Source organism: Ascidiella aspersa, chromosome 9 (genome assembly GCF_963924565.1).
Source record: "Ascidiella aspersa chromosome 9, kaAscAspe10.2, whole genome shotgun sequence".
In the NCBI taxonomy this organism is placed as follows: domain Eukaryota; kingdom Metazoa; phylum Chordata; class Ascidiacea; order Phlebobranchia; family Ascidiidae; genus Ascidiella; species Ascidiella aspersa.
In genome coordinates, this window is record NC_139455.1 from 21,300,658 (window position 1) to 21,318,390 (window position 17,733).

Sequence of the window (17,733 nt, forward strand, 5' to 3'; positions counted from 1 at the left end):
CAGTGGTGCCTCGTTAGCGTTTGTAGGTTTGTCTCTTTGGGCTACAACCTGTGTATAGGAGAAATTTTTGTTTAGCCTATAGGGATGTTTCAGTAGTTTTTTTGCAGTATAAGTCCAAATATATGTTGGGTTGATCAGGTTGATTACCGAATATTTAGCTTTTAGCTTTGGGTTTTTAGACCATAAATGTTGCGCTGCACCAGTGTTGGGGTTAAGATGTACAATGCAGTTAACTGCTGACATTTTACATCGTCAGGTATATTTAATATGAGTCGTATGAGTTCACGAATTGTTTATTTACTAAATGGACAGATTCGGGCAAAAATATTTGTTTCTCGCAGCATGGAAGTAGGACAGAAAACACCAAAGTCGTTTTAGCAAGCAACAGTAATAGAGCCTTTTTGAAAAAATATTGTTTATTAATGTAAACAACAATCGTACACATTTTCAAGGGTGTTTTATGAAAACTTTTTTTGTACACAGAAAAGTAAAATATCGTGCAAATATACCAGCTTTTTGCATATTTATTTAAATAAAAAACGCTTCAATGCTGTTGCAAGAGAGCAAACTGCCCCCCGCTTTTGCACCCCCCATTATCGACGATAAACAACTCATGATGACTTCACTGACAGGTAACTTCAGTCACAAACAAAATTTAATGTATTGTGTTTTCATTTTCCCTTTTAACTGACATACGTTGAACCGACGTCCACACGTGACATTTGTACACTGCTACAGAAAGTTGATTTAAGGTTTAGCCACTCATTAACTTTCTACCAGTTGTTGTGTTTCTTAACAGAGTTTGCTTTGCACTTGAAAAACTATTCAAAGTTGTTTACTTCGATATATAAAATAAAAAGTGAGTCTCTCTCCTGTACGTGAGGTTTAATACATAAATATACAACATTATTAATAAGTATTGATAATGCAAGCTGGATGCTTCTTGATCTTAAGCTGGATGCTTCTTGAACGAGTTAAAAGTGACGAAATAATAAGAAAATTCGCCTGAAATGAATGTTGGCCCATATGCGTGACAAATATGGCTGGTTGTCTCGTCTTTCCTTCCACATGTTTGTTTTATACAACGTCACAAAGACGTATTGAGCCCCGTCAAAAAAGGGGTTGCCTTATTGTTTGCAATTGATCCCGACAAAAGCAAACCGGGCTTTTCGCGAAATGCCAGTCATTACAACAATAATGTGCGTGACCAGGCAGTACTGATAAGCAGTTACACATTGATCTTAGTTGGACGGGACAAAATTTCAGGTACTTTAGTGTGTAGCTAACATTAACAGCTGTACAGCATTGTGTCACAATCTCAAATTAACTTGAGCGTTCTTTAAGGTGACTCAATGCTCATTGTAAAACGTCGTTAATGTTTTTTTGTTAATTGTCAACATACAGGGCGCCCTTGCTCTGTTTTAGATAGACTGTAATGCGAAATGATTGTGCGTAGGTCGCTAAATCTTGAGCAAATTTGTAGTGTAATCTGGACTAGTGAATGCTTATCGCATAGCTTAACTATCATCAGTTTGAATGGCTAGTCGTCTACGTACAACTGCCTCAGAAAACAGCCAAGGCCCTGGACCTAGTCGCTCAAGTTTTGTTTGCTTTGCAGATTCGAAAGACGCGCCCAAGCCCGATCGCCATGACGACCGCGCGCGCAGCCCAGTAGTTCGTGGCGCGAGCGGATCCGAAAAGACGCGAAGCCTCGCGATCCAGTCCGAGGACAGCTCATCGTCGGACGAAGAGCTTCGCGAACCGATGGCCGAAACCCTGCCGAATTTATCTGACGAAGAAAGGTTGGTTCAATATTGATATCACTTTGCAACACACAAAAAGCTCGCGAAGCTTAAGAAAGCGGAGGGTCATGTTAGACCCTTAAACACTATCTATTTCCTTTTTGGAGCGTAATGGTTAGAGGTTGTAGTCAGACGTAGTAGCAATATCAAAGTCCATACAAAAGTAGGTTGCATTTTGAATGGCCCATGTTGTAGAAAATTGATAAATAGTTATTCAAACATTTAAAATGATAGCAATACTTCTGTGTTGGCTTTGATACTCTTACTATTTCCTTTTTGTTATTCGCGTGTGTTAAAATGAAAGAAAATATATCTTTTGATGGTTTAACTTGCTTGTACCTGTCAGCGGCAGTTTTATACTCGTTGTAATACAAACGCAATCTGTTGTTTTCAAACTTGTGGAATTGTGGTTCAAAGCTTTCCAAACACAGCTGCCTTTCGCGTGTGAACCGTCTCGAAACACCATATAGTGACTTAAATACGAGCATTACATCATCGTTACTAAGCTGACTATACATAATTCGGTCGAAATGTTGTGAATTCCGCCCGAATTTTAATCTGATTATAGAGTAAAGACAAACTGCCATATTCAACTAAAAATACCACAAGGTACAACATAACCACAAATGACGACAATCCTTAATATTTGTTTGTTTTTAAGCCATTTTTTGACATGCTCATTTTGTTCTATTAGTTTTCCACCAAGTTGCGAGTTCAGACGAGCGCAGCCGCCTTCCAGTTTTAACGGGTCGAAAAAGTGCGTCGTCAGCATCGCGCGCACGTCCTCGAGAGCCAACATGCTGAGTCACAGCCGGGCCAACAATCTTTACGAGTCAGCAAAACCGCGACCTCCGCCCAGATCCCATCGGAAGAAAGACGAAAGCTCGCGGACGCAGAACGGCGGTTCCGCGCCAATGAGCACCAATCAGGAGATCATCACTCTTCCGTACGTGTCACGTGGCGCCAAAGGTTATTTGAGGTCATCGGACATCAGCAAACTGCGGAGGAGCAATCGATCGAGCGTGACGGACGACGTCAGCGAAAAGTCGTCGTCGCCGATACGCAGGCTCGCCCAATCAGAGAGCGACACGTCACCGAGTAGGAGAACAATGAGCAGCAGCGGTTACTCAAGCCCTGGAAGCTCCATCGGGAGTTCATCGCTTTCTCCTTCTTCTTCCAACGCTTCGTCCACCTCCGCGCACTCCTTGGCGACACCTACCGCCGCGACAGAACGCGTCGAAGCGGACGCTAGAGCGCGCTCTTACACAGTCCCGGGCTCCAACCCGAATCCGACGATATTCGAAGAGGAGAGCCTCGAAACTAGAACGGAAGTCGCCAGCAGTCTGACGTCATCTGTCAACAATGACGAAGACGTGTTTCCGGTCGCTGATTGGACGCAATCCTCGGAGTACAGAAGAATATCACAAGTCGATAAGCAGGAGTCGTTAGACCACGACACTACTTCTACTTTGGTAGCGACCAGTGATGTCAACAACACCGATAGTGACGTTGCGTCACTGGAGACAGCTTTGCAAACCGCCAGTGATGCCGTTAAATCCAGCGGTGTGACAACTGGTGCAAGTCAAAGTGCCGAACAAACAACGAACATGTAAGTATTACTTTTACGATAAGAATACTTTTTGAATGATATACCTTGAGTATTCTTGTGTAAAACGTAAAGGAGTGCTACACATAAAATAACCGTAAGTGGTAAACTTACGAAGACGATCATTCATGTTTTCTTTTAAAAATGAATAATTTTTCTCCTGTGAAATCTTTGAAATACCGCCATGAACGAACTTATCATTTTTCTCCACCATAATTTTTACAAATGGTCACTAATTTTTTTTTCTTTAGAATTTGCATGGTGGAGCCAGCATCCACTTTCACCAAAAGCAAGTCGTCGGTTTCCTCTTCGGTAAAGATCCGCATCCCGAAAGTGGGAAGATCGAAGAAGTCTTCCAGCTCCCGAAACAGTCTGGCGTTCGCGATGCAGGCCAGTTCCGCCCTGGGAAAAACCCCTGAAGAACGATCAGAAACCTTACCCACCAACTTCCAAAACTCATCCTACGAGAAAAGCAGACGAGCGAAATCGTTATCTCCCAAAGCGTTTGCCAATCCAAGAGATTGCGAACCTGAAAGCAACATGTCGGCCTCTCTGGCCAATTTGGACAAAGTCGGGGTGCCCGATGGCTCCGGGCCCGCCCAGAGGACCTTTAACACCGTTTCGGGAGCCACAGGGCGACACATGACCGAACAAAGTCGCTTCTTTGACGACGAGAGGACTCTGAACAGGAACAATAATAACGCGGATCATTACGCATCGGCGAGGTCCGTCTACAACACAAGTTCACTGTGGTCGCTCAAGTAAGTTTACTTTATATCGTGTATTGGTGTCAATCTCAGACAATTTTGCTGTGGGTAATATGAATACATGATTTTTCAGTAAAAATGTAAGTGAACAGTGCGCTTTTCGAATTGGTTCCTTACGTGATAATATGACCAATATTTCTAATCTTAGCTAGATTGTCATTCACGCACCGCCAGAGTTGGTTAAAAGTAAAAAATAGTGCCCTTCCCTTATGAAACTTTCTGCTGCCTTTAATTTCTCCCCTTATGAAACTTTCTGCTGCCTTTAACGCTTTATTTTTGAATAATTATTTTATTATCTCAATCAGTCACTAGTACCAATACCCAGAGGGTTAATGTATTTATACAACCATGCAACTCATCTGTTTATCGTGCAGCATTTGTTCTGCAGTTGTAAGGTTGTGTTCTAACCCTGCTTGTTTAATCCAGTCCCTCATCTGACCCCAACGGACGGTCTCCACCCCGCAAACCCTCGCTACGCAATCGATTAAAGGGCGCTTTCAGCTTCCAGAACATTCGAAGGGCGATCAGTATTGATAAGCTGAACGAAGACGACAACTTAAAGTAAGTATGCAGAGGCCTGCATCACCACAATGCAAACGGACAATTAATCATTTGCAGCTGCTTAATGCGCTGTATTAGTTATCAAACGATTTGACGTAAATTTTAAATTACTTTCCAAAACATTGTGGCGTACAAAGTAGGCCTACATTGCGAATTATAATCTACATAATATCTGACAGCAACGATTTGCATATATTTTGTTACTTTGTGCACAGCTCTCTATAATAATAACGTCTTTCAGGTTAGTACACCGAAAGCCATTGCATCTCTTTCAGGTTATTATTAAATGATTTGAATTTTGATGATGAAATTTAACATTGACGTTTTCTGTCAGCCAAAAACGATTTTACCTTATCGTCAGTCACGTTGTGATTTTCATACGTTCTAAAATAAGTTATTTTCACATATCTGAACTAAGCGTTATTCCTTTTCTCCTCCACAACAGCCAACGTTCGGTGAGCCACTGTTACCTGAACGAATACGGCCAGGACATTTCGCAACTGCCGAGCTCCAAACCGCCCCGAAAGAAGTCGCTCACTGATCCGAGCAGCACCGCGTTCGCCGCACCTCCCCTGCAAAAAGCCCCCTCGATTTCGTCCATTTTCAGCACTGTGCGCATGCGCAAGCGAAAGTCACGTGAGCGGCGCGCGCGCAACACAATAGCTGTCGTGAAGCAAAATCAAGAGTACGACCCGAAAAGGTGGGTTAGTTAGACTCGATTTGATTGTCGATTCGAAAAGCGTTATATTGTTACGTACATAATAAGACTTAATAACTCATGCTTTGCCTTAATGGAGTATTTCTAATTCGTCCTAAAGAATGCCCGCCTTATTATGCACGGATCTGTAATGTAGCTTGATAATGAATTGCCGAGCCAAAAGGTCTAATAAAGCGACATCATCTTGATGCATTTTGATACGAACTTGTATCATCTGCAGTTAAACATTAACTTTCTGTCGTTGTCTTTGTTGTGAAATGGGCAGCCACCACTATTATACGCAACACTAATGCTGTTAGTTGTCAGTTTATAGCTCAAAGTGATCGTTTGTCTTAATTGTCTAATTTGTTTCTCAGGGATATAAGTCGTCCAAAATCACTGCACACCCCATCGAAGACCGAAGATGTCGGCAACCCCGCGCATTTTAGGTAAGTTAGGATATTACTGAAATAATTGAGAGGAAGTTAATATTTACGAGCCAAGAAGACGATACTAAAGTTATTATAGAGCAGACCTGGACAAACTAAGGCTCGCGGGCCGATCCGGACCGCTAAGCAATATAAACCGGCCCGCGGCTCATTTCCAGTAAAACTTTTTCAGGCAAAAATAATCCTCAACATTTTTTTCCAAATATTTTTCTGAATATATCACTCTTGCAAGGCATTCTTATTTATACCTACTCTTACCAGCTTTTTTAAAACAAGGATATTTAAGATTCTTAAGGAATTACACGTTGTACTTATGTATTCGAAATCCCCTTTTGTGACGCGGCCCGCCAAGACATTTCCTGGTTGTAATGCGGCCCACTGTCCAAAATAATTGCCCCTGTTATAGAGAAAACCTACTAATGCATAATTTTGCAAACAGGGAAATGTTAAAATATTTGAGGCTACATTTTTATTGAAATCTATTATTAGGAATATTTTTACGTCTTCTCTTGTTTGATGCATAAATGTTAAAATATCGTGTACGTTTTGCAGACCAATCGGCCGGGTTCTCCAAATGGACGCAAGGCAAGGAACCTTCCTCATTGAAATGCGCAAGCCGCCGTCAGGGCCCTACGGATTCTACCTTGCAAGGACAAAGGAGAGTGGAGACCATGGAAGTAAGTGTAAACTATTGCAGCCCGTTACGTAAGGTACAAGACTTGGTCGCATTTTGTGTTTGCACAGACTCAAGTATTCACCGTTGCGTTCAAATCATTCTTGAGACACATTCGTTACAGCTTTGAACTAAAGTCGAAATTCGTGTCGAGCATTTTTTTATGCGTTGATAGACTTTTCGTTTGGTGCCCTTAGTCATGTTTTACCACACATGTTTACGAATTAGGGTCTATGGTTAAATTCGTAGAAGACATAAACGCAGAGGAAATCGAATTTCACAACATATTTCGGGATTACACCTGATCCTAAACGCTACCAGGAGCTACTAGCATTGTCCCAATTTAATACCAAGAAGTTGTGGAAGAGTTTAGATTAAACTCCGACGAAAAGCCATCCCCAAAACTAATGATCGTCTATCTTTAAAATTAAAACATTTTCGATACTGCGATACTCCTTTAAGACATTTCGCTAACCAAATGTGATGTTTCCCTAGGCGTGTTCGTGTCGAGTTTGAGTGACAGCTACCCGGACAAGATGTTCGCCGGCCTAATGAAGCTTGGTGACGAAATCACGGAGATCAACGGCAAGTTGGTGGCCAGTCTGTCTCTCACCAAGGTCTACAACCTTATCCAGGAGAGCGACTGCATTCGGCTCCGCATCAAGCCGTCCCAGGTCCACGCCGTATGACGTCATCGCACGTCGACCGACCCCTCGTGACGTCATAGACCTATGCTCTATCGCGGTTGACCAATCACACGCGCGCACACAACAGCAGAAGTAGTAGTAATAGGCACCTATTCGGTGCGACAAACGCTAGTGTCACTTCTCCGATGACGCAAGGAGAATTACGTCATTACGTCACGCCTACGTAACGTCAACCCGCTGGCGGGTGCGTCCGACGTCGAAACGTGCAATGCAATGCAATACTCTCCCGCGGTCGCTAGCTGGCGCCGCTGCGCGCTTCTTCGTTTCAATTCGCCTTGGTTATTATTGTTGCTGTTTGTTTTTGTTTTTTCGACGTACTTGAGAACTTTTGTTCTCGCCTTGTCGTTTCTCCACTGATCTCTCTCTTCTTCCTAATAAATAAGATCCAACACACGTGCTTCGCAAAGCGTTACGTGAGTTTTTTTCGTCACGGGGTTACAAAGAAAGGTTTAGAACTTGCGAGGTATATCAACAACGAAATGCACATACATAACATACGAGAGAAAATGTCTCCTTAAAATGTCAGATTTAAAAAGTGAGTGATGCCGAGATGAACGCTTTAACAGACTGGTTCGTAACCGGGTGCGCTAACTAATTCTTCGGGCGTTTTTAATCTGAATCCGATATTTTCAATCATCGTTATTCGCATCCCATATAAAGTTATAAAACTTATTTGTACAAAAAACGTATGTCTAACACGAAAGATTTAAACGTCTACAACGGTTCAGCAGACAGTGATTTGATCATTATCACACATAATACTTTGTATTGAAAAGTGATTACTTGTTTTCTCAGTGGAAATAACTATTGAGTATACCTTAGGTAAATTAAGGACTTTAGTTGAACCGCATTAAGAGTTTTTATAGGTTGATATAAATCAGCTTGCGCCTCTTTGATCCTGAGCTGACCAAATGCACAAACAACTTGTGAAAAAGAATTATGCGATCAGCTCAGATATCAAATCCTTGTGGTTTTGACAGGATTGAGCTGGGTTGGATTCTTGACCTCATAAAACAATCAGCTTGCATCCACAAATGTTGGTTATGTGATCAGCTCGGATCTCGGCATCACATCACAATCTTGCGCACAACTTTCCATGTGGTTTTCACAAGATTGCGCTGGGTTGGATTCTTGACCTTGGATTTCGTCGGTAATGATGGCCTTGTTTTTTTCGCTCTTCGAGTTTAGACTGTGAGCTGAACGTCCGCAAGTCAACATCGCAAACGCTCGTTGACACAATCTGAGCAAAACGAGCAACCACGCGTTAGCCCAAGCCCAAAATCCCAGCCATAACTTCATCACACAATCTAACAATAATTTCAACACTAATCGAAATTCTAATCGCACCCATTATCAACTCCTAACGGTAAACAAGGCAAACACCAAAATAGGGGCGCCTAAACTAAAACGGTCGATGCCAGACCGACAGCGCCCAATCATCCCATACCTTGTCCATATACCGTACTGCTTTAGGAGTTGTTTGGGCCATAGGACTTATTGCGACAGGTTTAGGTCTTATTCCGTTGATTCTTAATTTATTCCGACGTAGATGTTATTGCGTATTTAACTTTATCATGTCACAACAACAAATATTCTTCAATTGTAAAACTGTTCCTTCAAAAAAAATTATTAAAGTACGAACGTTTCGACCACCTATTCGGGCAATCTTTAGGGCACTATTAATATATATGGCCCTGCAGAAGATTGCCCGAATATAGGTGGTCGAAACGTTGGTACAAAAAGTTTGCCGGAAGAACAAATTTACAATTGAAATAATGCCTGACAGCAACAGTATATTAAAATATTCTTTATTAAAAAAGTTTTTTTTTTTTTTTTTTTTTTTTTTTTGAAAAAGTACGGCAAGATACGCGCGTTTCTGGTGTATACTCACTCCTGATAAGTGTTGAAGCAGAAGAGCATGCACAGAAGGTTGAAGGAAAGGTCGAAATGGGGGAGCATGTGGGTGTAGTACTCCGGCATGAGGCTCCCGGTGACATGCAGCACACCCATGGTCACACAATCGGCCACAGTACAGGCGATGGCGAGCTTAAAGCAACGTGGGGCAATCCAGGTAATGCTTAACAAGGGAAAAGAGAGACATGCCGTTTAAATGTCACCACAATAGTAAACACGAGTAGCTAAAGCGGCGATTCCCAAACAATGTGTGCTGTCAAACATTTGCGAATTTAGGGGGAAAATGTTATTCAGGCAAGCATGTGAGACTTTAATGCACATTAGTTTAGTGTTGTAAACAAGTCATTTTTAAAAGTTTTTAGATTAAATAAAGTCCCAAATATTTACTAAAGCAATTTAATTTCAAGCCAGGCGATTATCATAAAATTAAACTTTAAAGTAAACTTGCCCGATTATGAACAATACCTTAATAACAGAATAGCAAGTAAAATTGTCTTGTGTGCAAAAATTAAAATAAATAGCCCAATTTAAAAAAAAAAGTGCTTAATTAAAACACTTCATTTCAACCCAAGTCATATGCCTAAAAGACTAAGTCAAGTAATTTGAAAACAGTGACTTAAGTGAAAGTCATTACAACACAGCACATTATCTGTTGGAAAACTGAAAATATTTTAAAATTCACCTATTGTGGTGCAACGTTTTACTGTAATTCTTTTGCAGGGTTGTAAACAAGTCATTTTGAAATCACTTGAGTTCCAGTCAATTAATTTGAAATGAAAGTGCAAGTCTAGCCATATTGCAAAAATTAACAAAAGTCAACTGCAGTCCTAAGAGAAAACTGACCGTAACCGTAACACTAAACAGAAATTTAAACTATATTGATGGGAAAAGTATAGTCAAAATAAAATGTGTTTACCAATTTCAACCGTTGGGTATCAATTTAATAACCTGAATTGGAACTGGGAATTTAAGGTATTTTGCAAATAACTGGACTTGAACAAGCTTTTCAAGATCACTTGTTTACAACACTGACTTTCCCTCATACTTACTTGGACGTTTTGCTGCTTTGTTTGATGGCCTTGTTGGCCTTGCTCAGCGTTCGAACGATAACGTAGAACAATAAGATGTAAGACCCTTGCGTCATAATCGTCGCCCCGGCCATGATGTACGGGAAAGCAGCTAGCGCGTTGGCTGCGAACAACCCACAGAATTATGGGTGAGGCAAAGTTTAGCCGGCATGACATATTTAGATAATAACGCCAAAACTTCGAAAAATCACCACATGTGTGCGGAGTCGGAGTCGGACTCGGGTCTTGAATGAGTCGGTTTATTTTGCTGGAGTAGGACTTGGGACTCGAGTAAGACTACGTAAAACTACCAGAGTCACGAGTCCGTCGTGTGCGTGCGCAATATTCGAAACCGAAAGTTTGAAACTAAATTTTCAAAAATCCAAAACCCAAATTTCGAAAATATTTTTTTCGAAATAACAACTGCTCATGACATTTTTTCTTCCTCTTAAAAGAGCAGCGGTTCCCAAACTGGGGTCCGTGTGGCAGTTTCAGAGGGTCCGCAATGAAAATTGGTCTTTTAAGGTTTTTAAACATTAGGCTTTAGTGATGTTTTTCAACATTAGTCTATGTTCTAAATATTATCTTAAATATTATCATCATTGTTATTCTATCTCTTGTGAAATCGAATATCTCTTGTGACACCATAAAGCATGTTTTATGCTGTACTACCTTATATCAGCGAATCCTTGGGATTATTTAGAAAGTTGTTACATTGGAAAGACTCGTTACAGTCGTTACTACACTATTGTACTACAAAAACATGGGTTAACTGACCCTTGATGTTTTATAGGGCCGCGAATATTAAAATAATTGCAAAGGGTCCACCATGGAATTTTTTTTAGAGAAGTTTCGGAACCGCTTTGATAGCGGGTCGAAGAACCGAGGCGATGGCTTGAAGGACGAAAAGAGAATATTTTACAAAGGTATTACATGGATTTCGATCGTATGGATAGTTCCCTCTTCGTTCTGGTACAAATATTTAAAACCATATTGTATGGTTTTAACGTGCTTATCCCATGTTAGTCGAAATACGTCTTTCGACAAGAACGTAACATAAAAAAGGTTTAAATAATAAAGGAAACCTAATAATTACTGTATACGGTCAATTCTTCTGATTTAAAACGGACCAGCGAAACAAATGAAGTGTAAAGCCTTGTGACAAGGTCTCGCGGCACACAAGTGTTTCTAGGTACACATTCTTTAATTTAAGCTAACCTATAACAGTACAAAAAAAAACAATGATGAGATTTCAGTTCCTAAATGTGATTACGATTCCTACCGTAGCGGGGTACAATTTCTCTGACTTTGAACGGCTTATTACTTTTTAGTAGGCTGTAAAAAATAGAAGATAAATAGGAGAATGTAACATACAAAAACGCTCATTTGCATTTTATGGGATGCCTTGTGTATTTGTCCATCTGTCTATTGTCGTTTCAGGTATATTTTGCAGGTGTGTCGCCAGTAGGGATGTTCGATAATTTAGATAAAGGTATCGCGATCTGATCCAATACCAAATGACGTGATTACTAATACTATGCTCAAACAATTAAAATAGATGAATATGCAACGTTTTTTGCAGGGTTATTAGGCCAAATTTGCTATAGCATTAAGGAGTTCAGTGGTTATCAAACCTAGTATTTTTTATGCACACCTTTTTAAGGTAAAAACAAGTGCGTTTGCAAATACTTTCCGAGATTCCATATTAATTTGTTATCCGATCGGCACCGATACCACCCTAGTGTCCAACGAGTACCGATACTACCACTAAAAAAAAGGTTACGGGGCACTGGTCGTTCAGTTGAAAGAGGTGAAACTCACAACACCGATACATACATTTGTGGTAACAAATTCCGTCGATCAGCTGTCCGTTGACATCCCCAATCCCTCCAACAGGAATCCATATAAGCAGAACTTGCAGCCCGAACACCATAACCGAAAGAAAGAGAGAAATCCTGCTCACACTGGGAAGCCATTTGGGTAGCGCGTGCTGCAATGGTAATAAAATAAATGTGCTGTTGCTACACTGCATAGTATATACTGAAAATAAGTTTCTTTAAACAAAATTAAAACACCAAAATATTTTCTTGGAATTTAGCGCGGCCAACTCTTACAAGACGATTTTTCTAGTTAATCTGCAAACATTTTATTGTTTTTTGTTTTACTAAAAAGAAGTTCGTCCGGTATTTATTTGTTTTATCCCACGTTTCGGGGATCATCGGGAAATGTAACAACATCACGCAAAATAAAATGACACAAAACTATGAGATAAAAATGCGCAAACCAACCTTCAAATTAATTGTGTTACGTCGTTCTATTTTGGTTTTTGGATCGATGGGTTTCGTAACCTTTTTACCTCAGAGCGCACCTGTAGACAACTTTTTTCGGGAGTATATCGCATTTTTGGGGAGCAAAAACCGATATTTCTCTCGCATAATCTGCAGGTTTTATTACATAGGCCTCATAGTTGTCTTTAAAGTATCTTAAGTTAAACGCAAAACGATATGAAAACAACGTAATATTTTATATTCCGAATATATTCCATTTGGCCGACCTGGCTACCTTCCAAGGCGCATTGGCGTAGAGTTGCCAGTTTGCGCAGGTTTATATTGATAAAATTAGTTGAAAAAACTAAAAGAAAAGTTCCCTGAAACACTTGTGAATAAAGATGCTTCGTTTTTTTTAAATGAGCCGTGGTTTGTATGTGTCATACCGCGTTATTTGCGTCATACACCTTGCCCAGCCAAATACGCTTAGATGTTTTGACCTAGTTGTAATTGTCCGAAATATCGATTTTCGGGCGATCAGTTACCCGCTGATTGCCGCACCCCTCATAATCGCGACGGCGCCCTGTCGAATCAATCAAACGTTAAATTAGGCGAGCGCCCTACAATTGCGTACAGTGTGTCCCTCAGAATAGTCACGTGTTTTGAAACGCTCCACATGGACTGAACTATGGTCTTCCTTTTTTGTTCTGGTAAACGGTAATGACAACTTTTTTCCCAAAAAACGTGAAATATTTGTATTACAATAAACTTAACTTTTTGTACATACAATGCAACTGTCAAAGACATTCAAATATTTTTCCAAGAAAATTTATAGCTTTTCAAAGACGTATAATAATAATTAGATAGTTTAACATTTATTTAACATTATTCAAGAACAAAACGGTATAAACATCATGATCAGCATAATAACAATTAATAGTTAAAAAATTGGTTTTTCAACAGGACTTTCTCAAAACACAACTATATGCTAAACCTAAAACGTATTTAATAATCATTCGAAGTGACTTGGAAAAACAAAAAAGCGTTTTTTTAAAGATTTGTTTTCAAGGATTCACAAACTTTGTCGCGATCCCGAACTTATTAAAAAACACGTTTACTCTCTAGCAAGGGGATCATGTCAATTCAATGTTGTAAACAGGTCATTTTTTGAAAATGCTTAAGTCCCAGTCTAGTCATTTAAAAACAGTGACATAAGTAAAGTCATTGCAACACTGTGTGAATTTATTACTGACCTTTATAATAGGTGCAGAATGCAAGTAATACTGTCTCGCCCAGAGATAGACGTACACCGAAGCGATTGCCATGCTGTAACAAGTAGGACCACTGATCTTGATGCCGAAAGTACACGAGTAGTCGTCTTTTGGCGCAGGAAGCAACAGTCGAATGATGAAGACCACGTTGCTCATCATAATGATGAGGTTTGCTATTAGGAAGCACTACAGAAAACATAAATAGGGTTTGTAGGCCTATTTTTGTTTAGGAATATTTAATACTATTTTTCTCTACTTGAGATTCATTGCGTTTTTCTTTCTCTATATATTTTTGCCTTATAGTTGCAATAATATTGCCCTGAAGAAAATTGCTCGAATGGGTGATAGAAAACTTGGTACTTTAATATAAAAAAATCCGGAAGAACAATTTTACAATGCCTGCCAATAATAGTATTTTCAATAAATACTATGGATACTTTTTCATACATATTGCCGTCAACTATACGCAATATCCCCTGGCGCACATCGTCTCTTGCAAAATATAGTAGTCTTTCCATCAGCCTGGAAACTTCAAGAGGAGCGAAACAAATATGGCCAATGTGCAACTGGTATTTATCATTAGATGTTGTAAAAAGAGACGAAAAGTTTTGGGCGAAAATCCCGAAAAATCGCCAACGTCGATGGATGCTTGTTATACCCTCGCATTAAACAGTTTGGGTAGCAAAGGTTTAACAACAGAGACAAATTCCCACCGTTACTGGCCCGATCGCCTTTTTTGATCAAACACCGGGTTCTTTAATCGCCAAGCTACTTTAAAAAACCCAAGTCGTAGACCTTATAAGCGTGAATTAAAGTTGCAAAATGTTCTTTTTTTTTCAAAGTAAAACTCTAAAAATACGCTTGGGAAGTTAGCTTTGGTGTTTTGCTAGGTTAAACTTTTTAATTTTAATTTTCAATGTAAGAAAAGGATCAAAGAACCAATCTTCTTACCGTTTTTAATGGTGGCAAAAGCCGAAGGAAATTGCACAACGATCGTTGCCGAAAAACAGTCGCTTCCTCGTAATTCGTCCAGCAGCATCGCAAAACAAAGGCAAAAACGAGTGTCTCTAGCAGCAGTAGGCACAATTCGACAACGAGTATTGCATATTGCTTGTTTAACGGTTCGAAAACACTTTCTGAAAGTTCTCCAATTTCCGTCTGTTGATTTGCCGCAACTGAAGTTACATTAAAATCGGACTGGTTCATCACGCTTTGGCGTCCCTAGAGCTCGCTGGTATGTGAAACTAATGGTTTTAAAAAATGACGAATTTTGTTTTTGATTCAGAGGATCAATTCAAGGGCATTCCAGATGTCCAACAAATGCCTTAAATTTTATAAAAACAATATGATAACTTTTTATAAAACAAAATGACAGTACAAAATTGCATGTTTGGGAAGACCATTTATTCTCAGCATATCCCCTTAATTTAAAAACAGATCTATGTCCAAAAAATATGAAGAAATCAGCCTAAACTGCAAAGTAATTTCCCTTTTTGTCAACTTTTCTTGATAAACTGCTGATATCACTAGAAAGAAAAATCGCTAACTAAAAATGTTTAAACACACTATGTATCGAAACTCGAAACAACCCTAATATACACACGTCGCGCGATTGCAGTTATGACATCACACACAGCGCGGGACATATTCTGAAGCCGGAGCAACATTCCGCGTTACCATTAATAATTGACATTTTCACCTGGCTTGCGTACGTTTGATCGAATGGCGGTTCATTTAACTGGAATACGCAATGACGAATCAAGTGAATATTCGAAAAAATAGCTATAGGCTGTACTTTTTGTTACTACTGGTTGGTTTGGCGGGCCACGATATACGGTAACCTAGATTCAGAAATGTGACAAAAGTTTAATCATAGCCTTGGAGCTACAGTATTGAACGAATTACAACTATCGAGTCGATCGATAATTTAAATAAACCACATCACGTTTAATTTGTTGGACCACATAAGGTCATGTTTTGGCGCTGCAAATATCAAATAGGTTACTAAATCGCTAAAAGTTGCGTTTTTGTCGAAATATATTTGGCAATTTGCCCTTTCTCATGACAATTGTTGTCAGGCATCAGGACAACTAATATTCAACCATATATTGTCTGCTGTCTGACCTTCAGTTTTGAAATAAAACATCACCACGAAAACGAACAATATTAACGATACTTTCCAACGGCCCAACTGTAATTTGTAAAAAAAAACACCTGTTGGTCCAACTTTAGCCAGGCCCCGGGATATATAATTGATCGAACTGCGGTTGGCCTATTTATCACGACCAATTGATTTTCTTGGACCTAGCAGTTCATTTTTCCCTGATGAATTTGACACAATTGACCCTGAAATGTGAAAGTCCAGATGTTTTTCGGAAACAATTCCTAAAACCTTTTAGTGCCGACGACGTTTCGGCTAGTTTCGTCCAATGCCGACTTTTATTACAAACCACACAAACGCCTCTTGTTGCCGGATTCAGTAAATTGTACATAAAAATATGACACGTAAACTCCAAACAAAAATGTCTCTTATAGACTCCTTTATCCGATGTATTTTTACATACCTAGGATGTGCATGATGCCTCCGGAAAAGTTTCACGAAATCAATCCAGGCCTAATCTGGATTTTCATGCAAGCAAATGGAAAGGCTAGCAAAACAATAAGCCTGTGGTGAGGTGCGGTCTACCGACTAATCGACGCAGACTTAGTGGGAGCTGGTCTAGATAAGACCATAGCATTTGTACCTCTGTCCTTTTTTAGACATCCCTCATCCCTCCTTTAGAGTAATGACAACATGGTGGGTCTAATTCAGTCAACTCTTATTTTGTACGTTTACTTCGCTGAACACAGTACTGTAAATCAAATTATGCTATATTATGTAAAATCAGTCAGCCATTAAAGACAAATGTATAAGATTAAAATTAGGAGATTTAATATCCCTAAAAGGGCCAATTTTTCCTTCCTACTGATAACTACAAGTTAAAGATAAAAACAAATTAAATCTTTAAAATGGGAATAATAGTTTATTTTTGTTTTCAAGGAAAAAATATATAATACTTTTTCATATGAAATTTCGGCAAAAATATTGGTTCAAATATACCGCTATATCGGTACAGGAGCAAAATATCGACAGGGCTGCGGAGTTGGACTAGGCAGAGTCGGTTTGTTTTGATGGAGTCGGACTCGAGTAAGACCACATAAAACTACCAGAGTCCCGAGTCCGACTTTTGAAACTGATATTACCGCAAACTGTAAATACTTGTAAGGTGGAATAGCATATGGAGAATATGTCCCAACCATGTATTGTGAGTGGATGAATTATATAAAACCCCTAGAAGTGGATTGCTGAATATCGACCGTATTTAGTTATGTTAATTGGCGGAATGCAGGCTGTAGAGTCTGAGCCGGACTCGGGACTCGACGAAATCGCATATTTAGCCGTAGTCGGACTCGCGTTATTTTTAACCAACACCTCAGCCCTGGTCTCTAGCATCAACTCGCGTAGGTATATTATGGTCTAAAAATGATAGAGACACGTTTATATACACGCTACAAAAAGACAGCGAAGAACGCGTAAGTTTGACCGGCCAACGGTACCTTTTAACAATGCGATTTATCATCTAGTGACGTTAGGTGGCGCTGCAAACAGTTTTAAGACGTAATTTTCAAAATCCGTTTTGGTATTCGGATAATCTCCTTCACACGGTGCCAGTTTGACGAAATCTGCTGTTAAACCGAAATATAGAAATCTTTTTAAACAAAATACAACTACACTTAGGAAAGGAATAAGTTCACCAAAAAAACAAAGACTTTTGAAAGGTGGCATCTGGAACCTACGTAAAATTACAATTGTCAGAATTTTCCAGGTTACGCCATTTTAAAACGGATAAAAAGGAAATAATGCGACTGCGCATATAATATCGTAATCTAGCGTTACCGACAGCAACTTTCT

At 39.6% G+C, this 17,733-nt stretch overlaps 2 protein-coding genes across 2 annotated transcripts; one reads left to right on the plus strand and one right to left on the minus strand.

Moving 5' to 3' along the window:
• The first annotated feature begins 547 nt into the window (after positions 1 to 547).
• On the plus strand, positions 548 to 7,283 carry LOC146133560 (uncharacterized). The gene is made up of 9 exons (XM_083397791.1): positions 548 to 632; positions 1,619 to 1,802; positions 2,497 to 3,411; positions 3,660 to 4,169; positions 4,602 to 4,736; positions 5,182 to 5,436; positions 5,811 to 5,882; positions 6,435 to 6,559; positions 7,051 to 7,283. The coding sequence occupies exons 1-9, from the start codon at positions 548 to 550 to the stop codon at positions 7,242 to 7,244; spliced, it is 2,475 nt and encodes an 824-aa protein (XP_083253917.1). The 3' UTR covers positions 7,245 to 7,283.
• A 1,020-nt stretch (positions 7,284 to 8,303) lies between these two features.
• LOC146133561 (uncharacterized) lies at positions 8,304 to 14,987 on the minus strand. The gene is made up of 6 exons (XM_083397792.1): positions 14,733 to 14,987; positions 13,764 to 13,967; positions 12,080 to 12,233; positions 10,226 to 10,367; positions 9,154 to 9,339; positions 8,304 to 8,502 (listed from the first exon to the last, which is right to left on the minus strand). The coding sequence occupies exons 1-6, from the start codon at positions 14,985 to 14,987 to the stop codon at positions 8,304 to 8,306; spliced, it is 1,140 nt and encodes a 379-aa protein (XP_083253918.1).
• Positions 14,988 to 17,733: the final 2,746 nt, after the last annotated feature.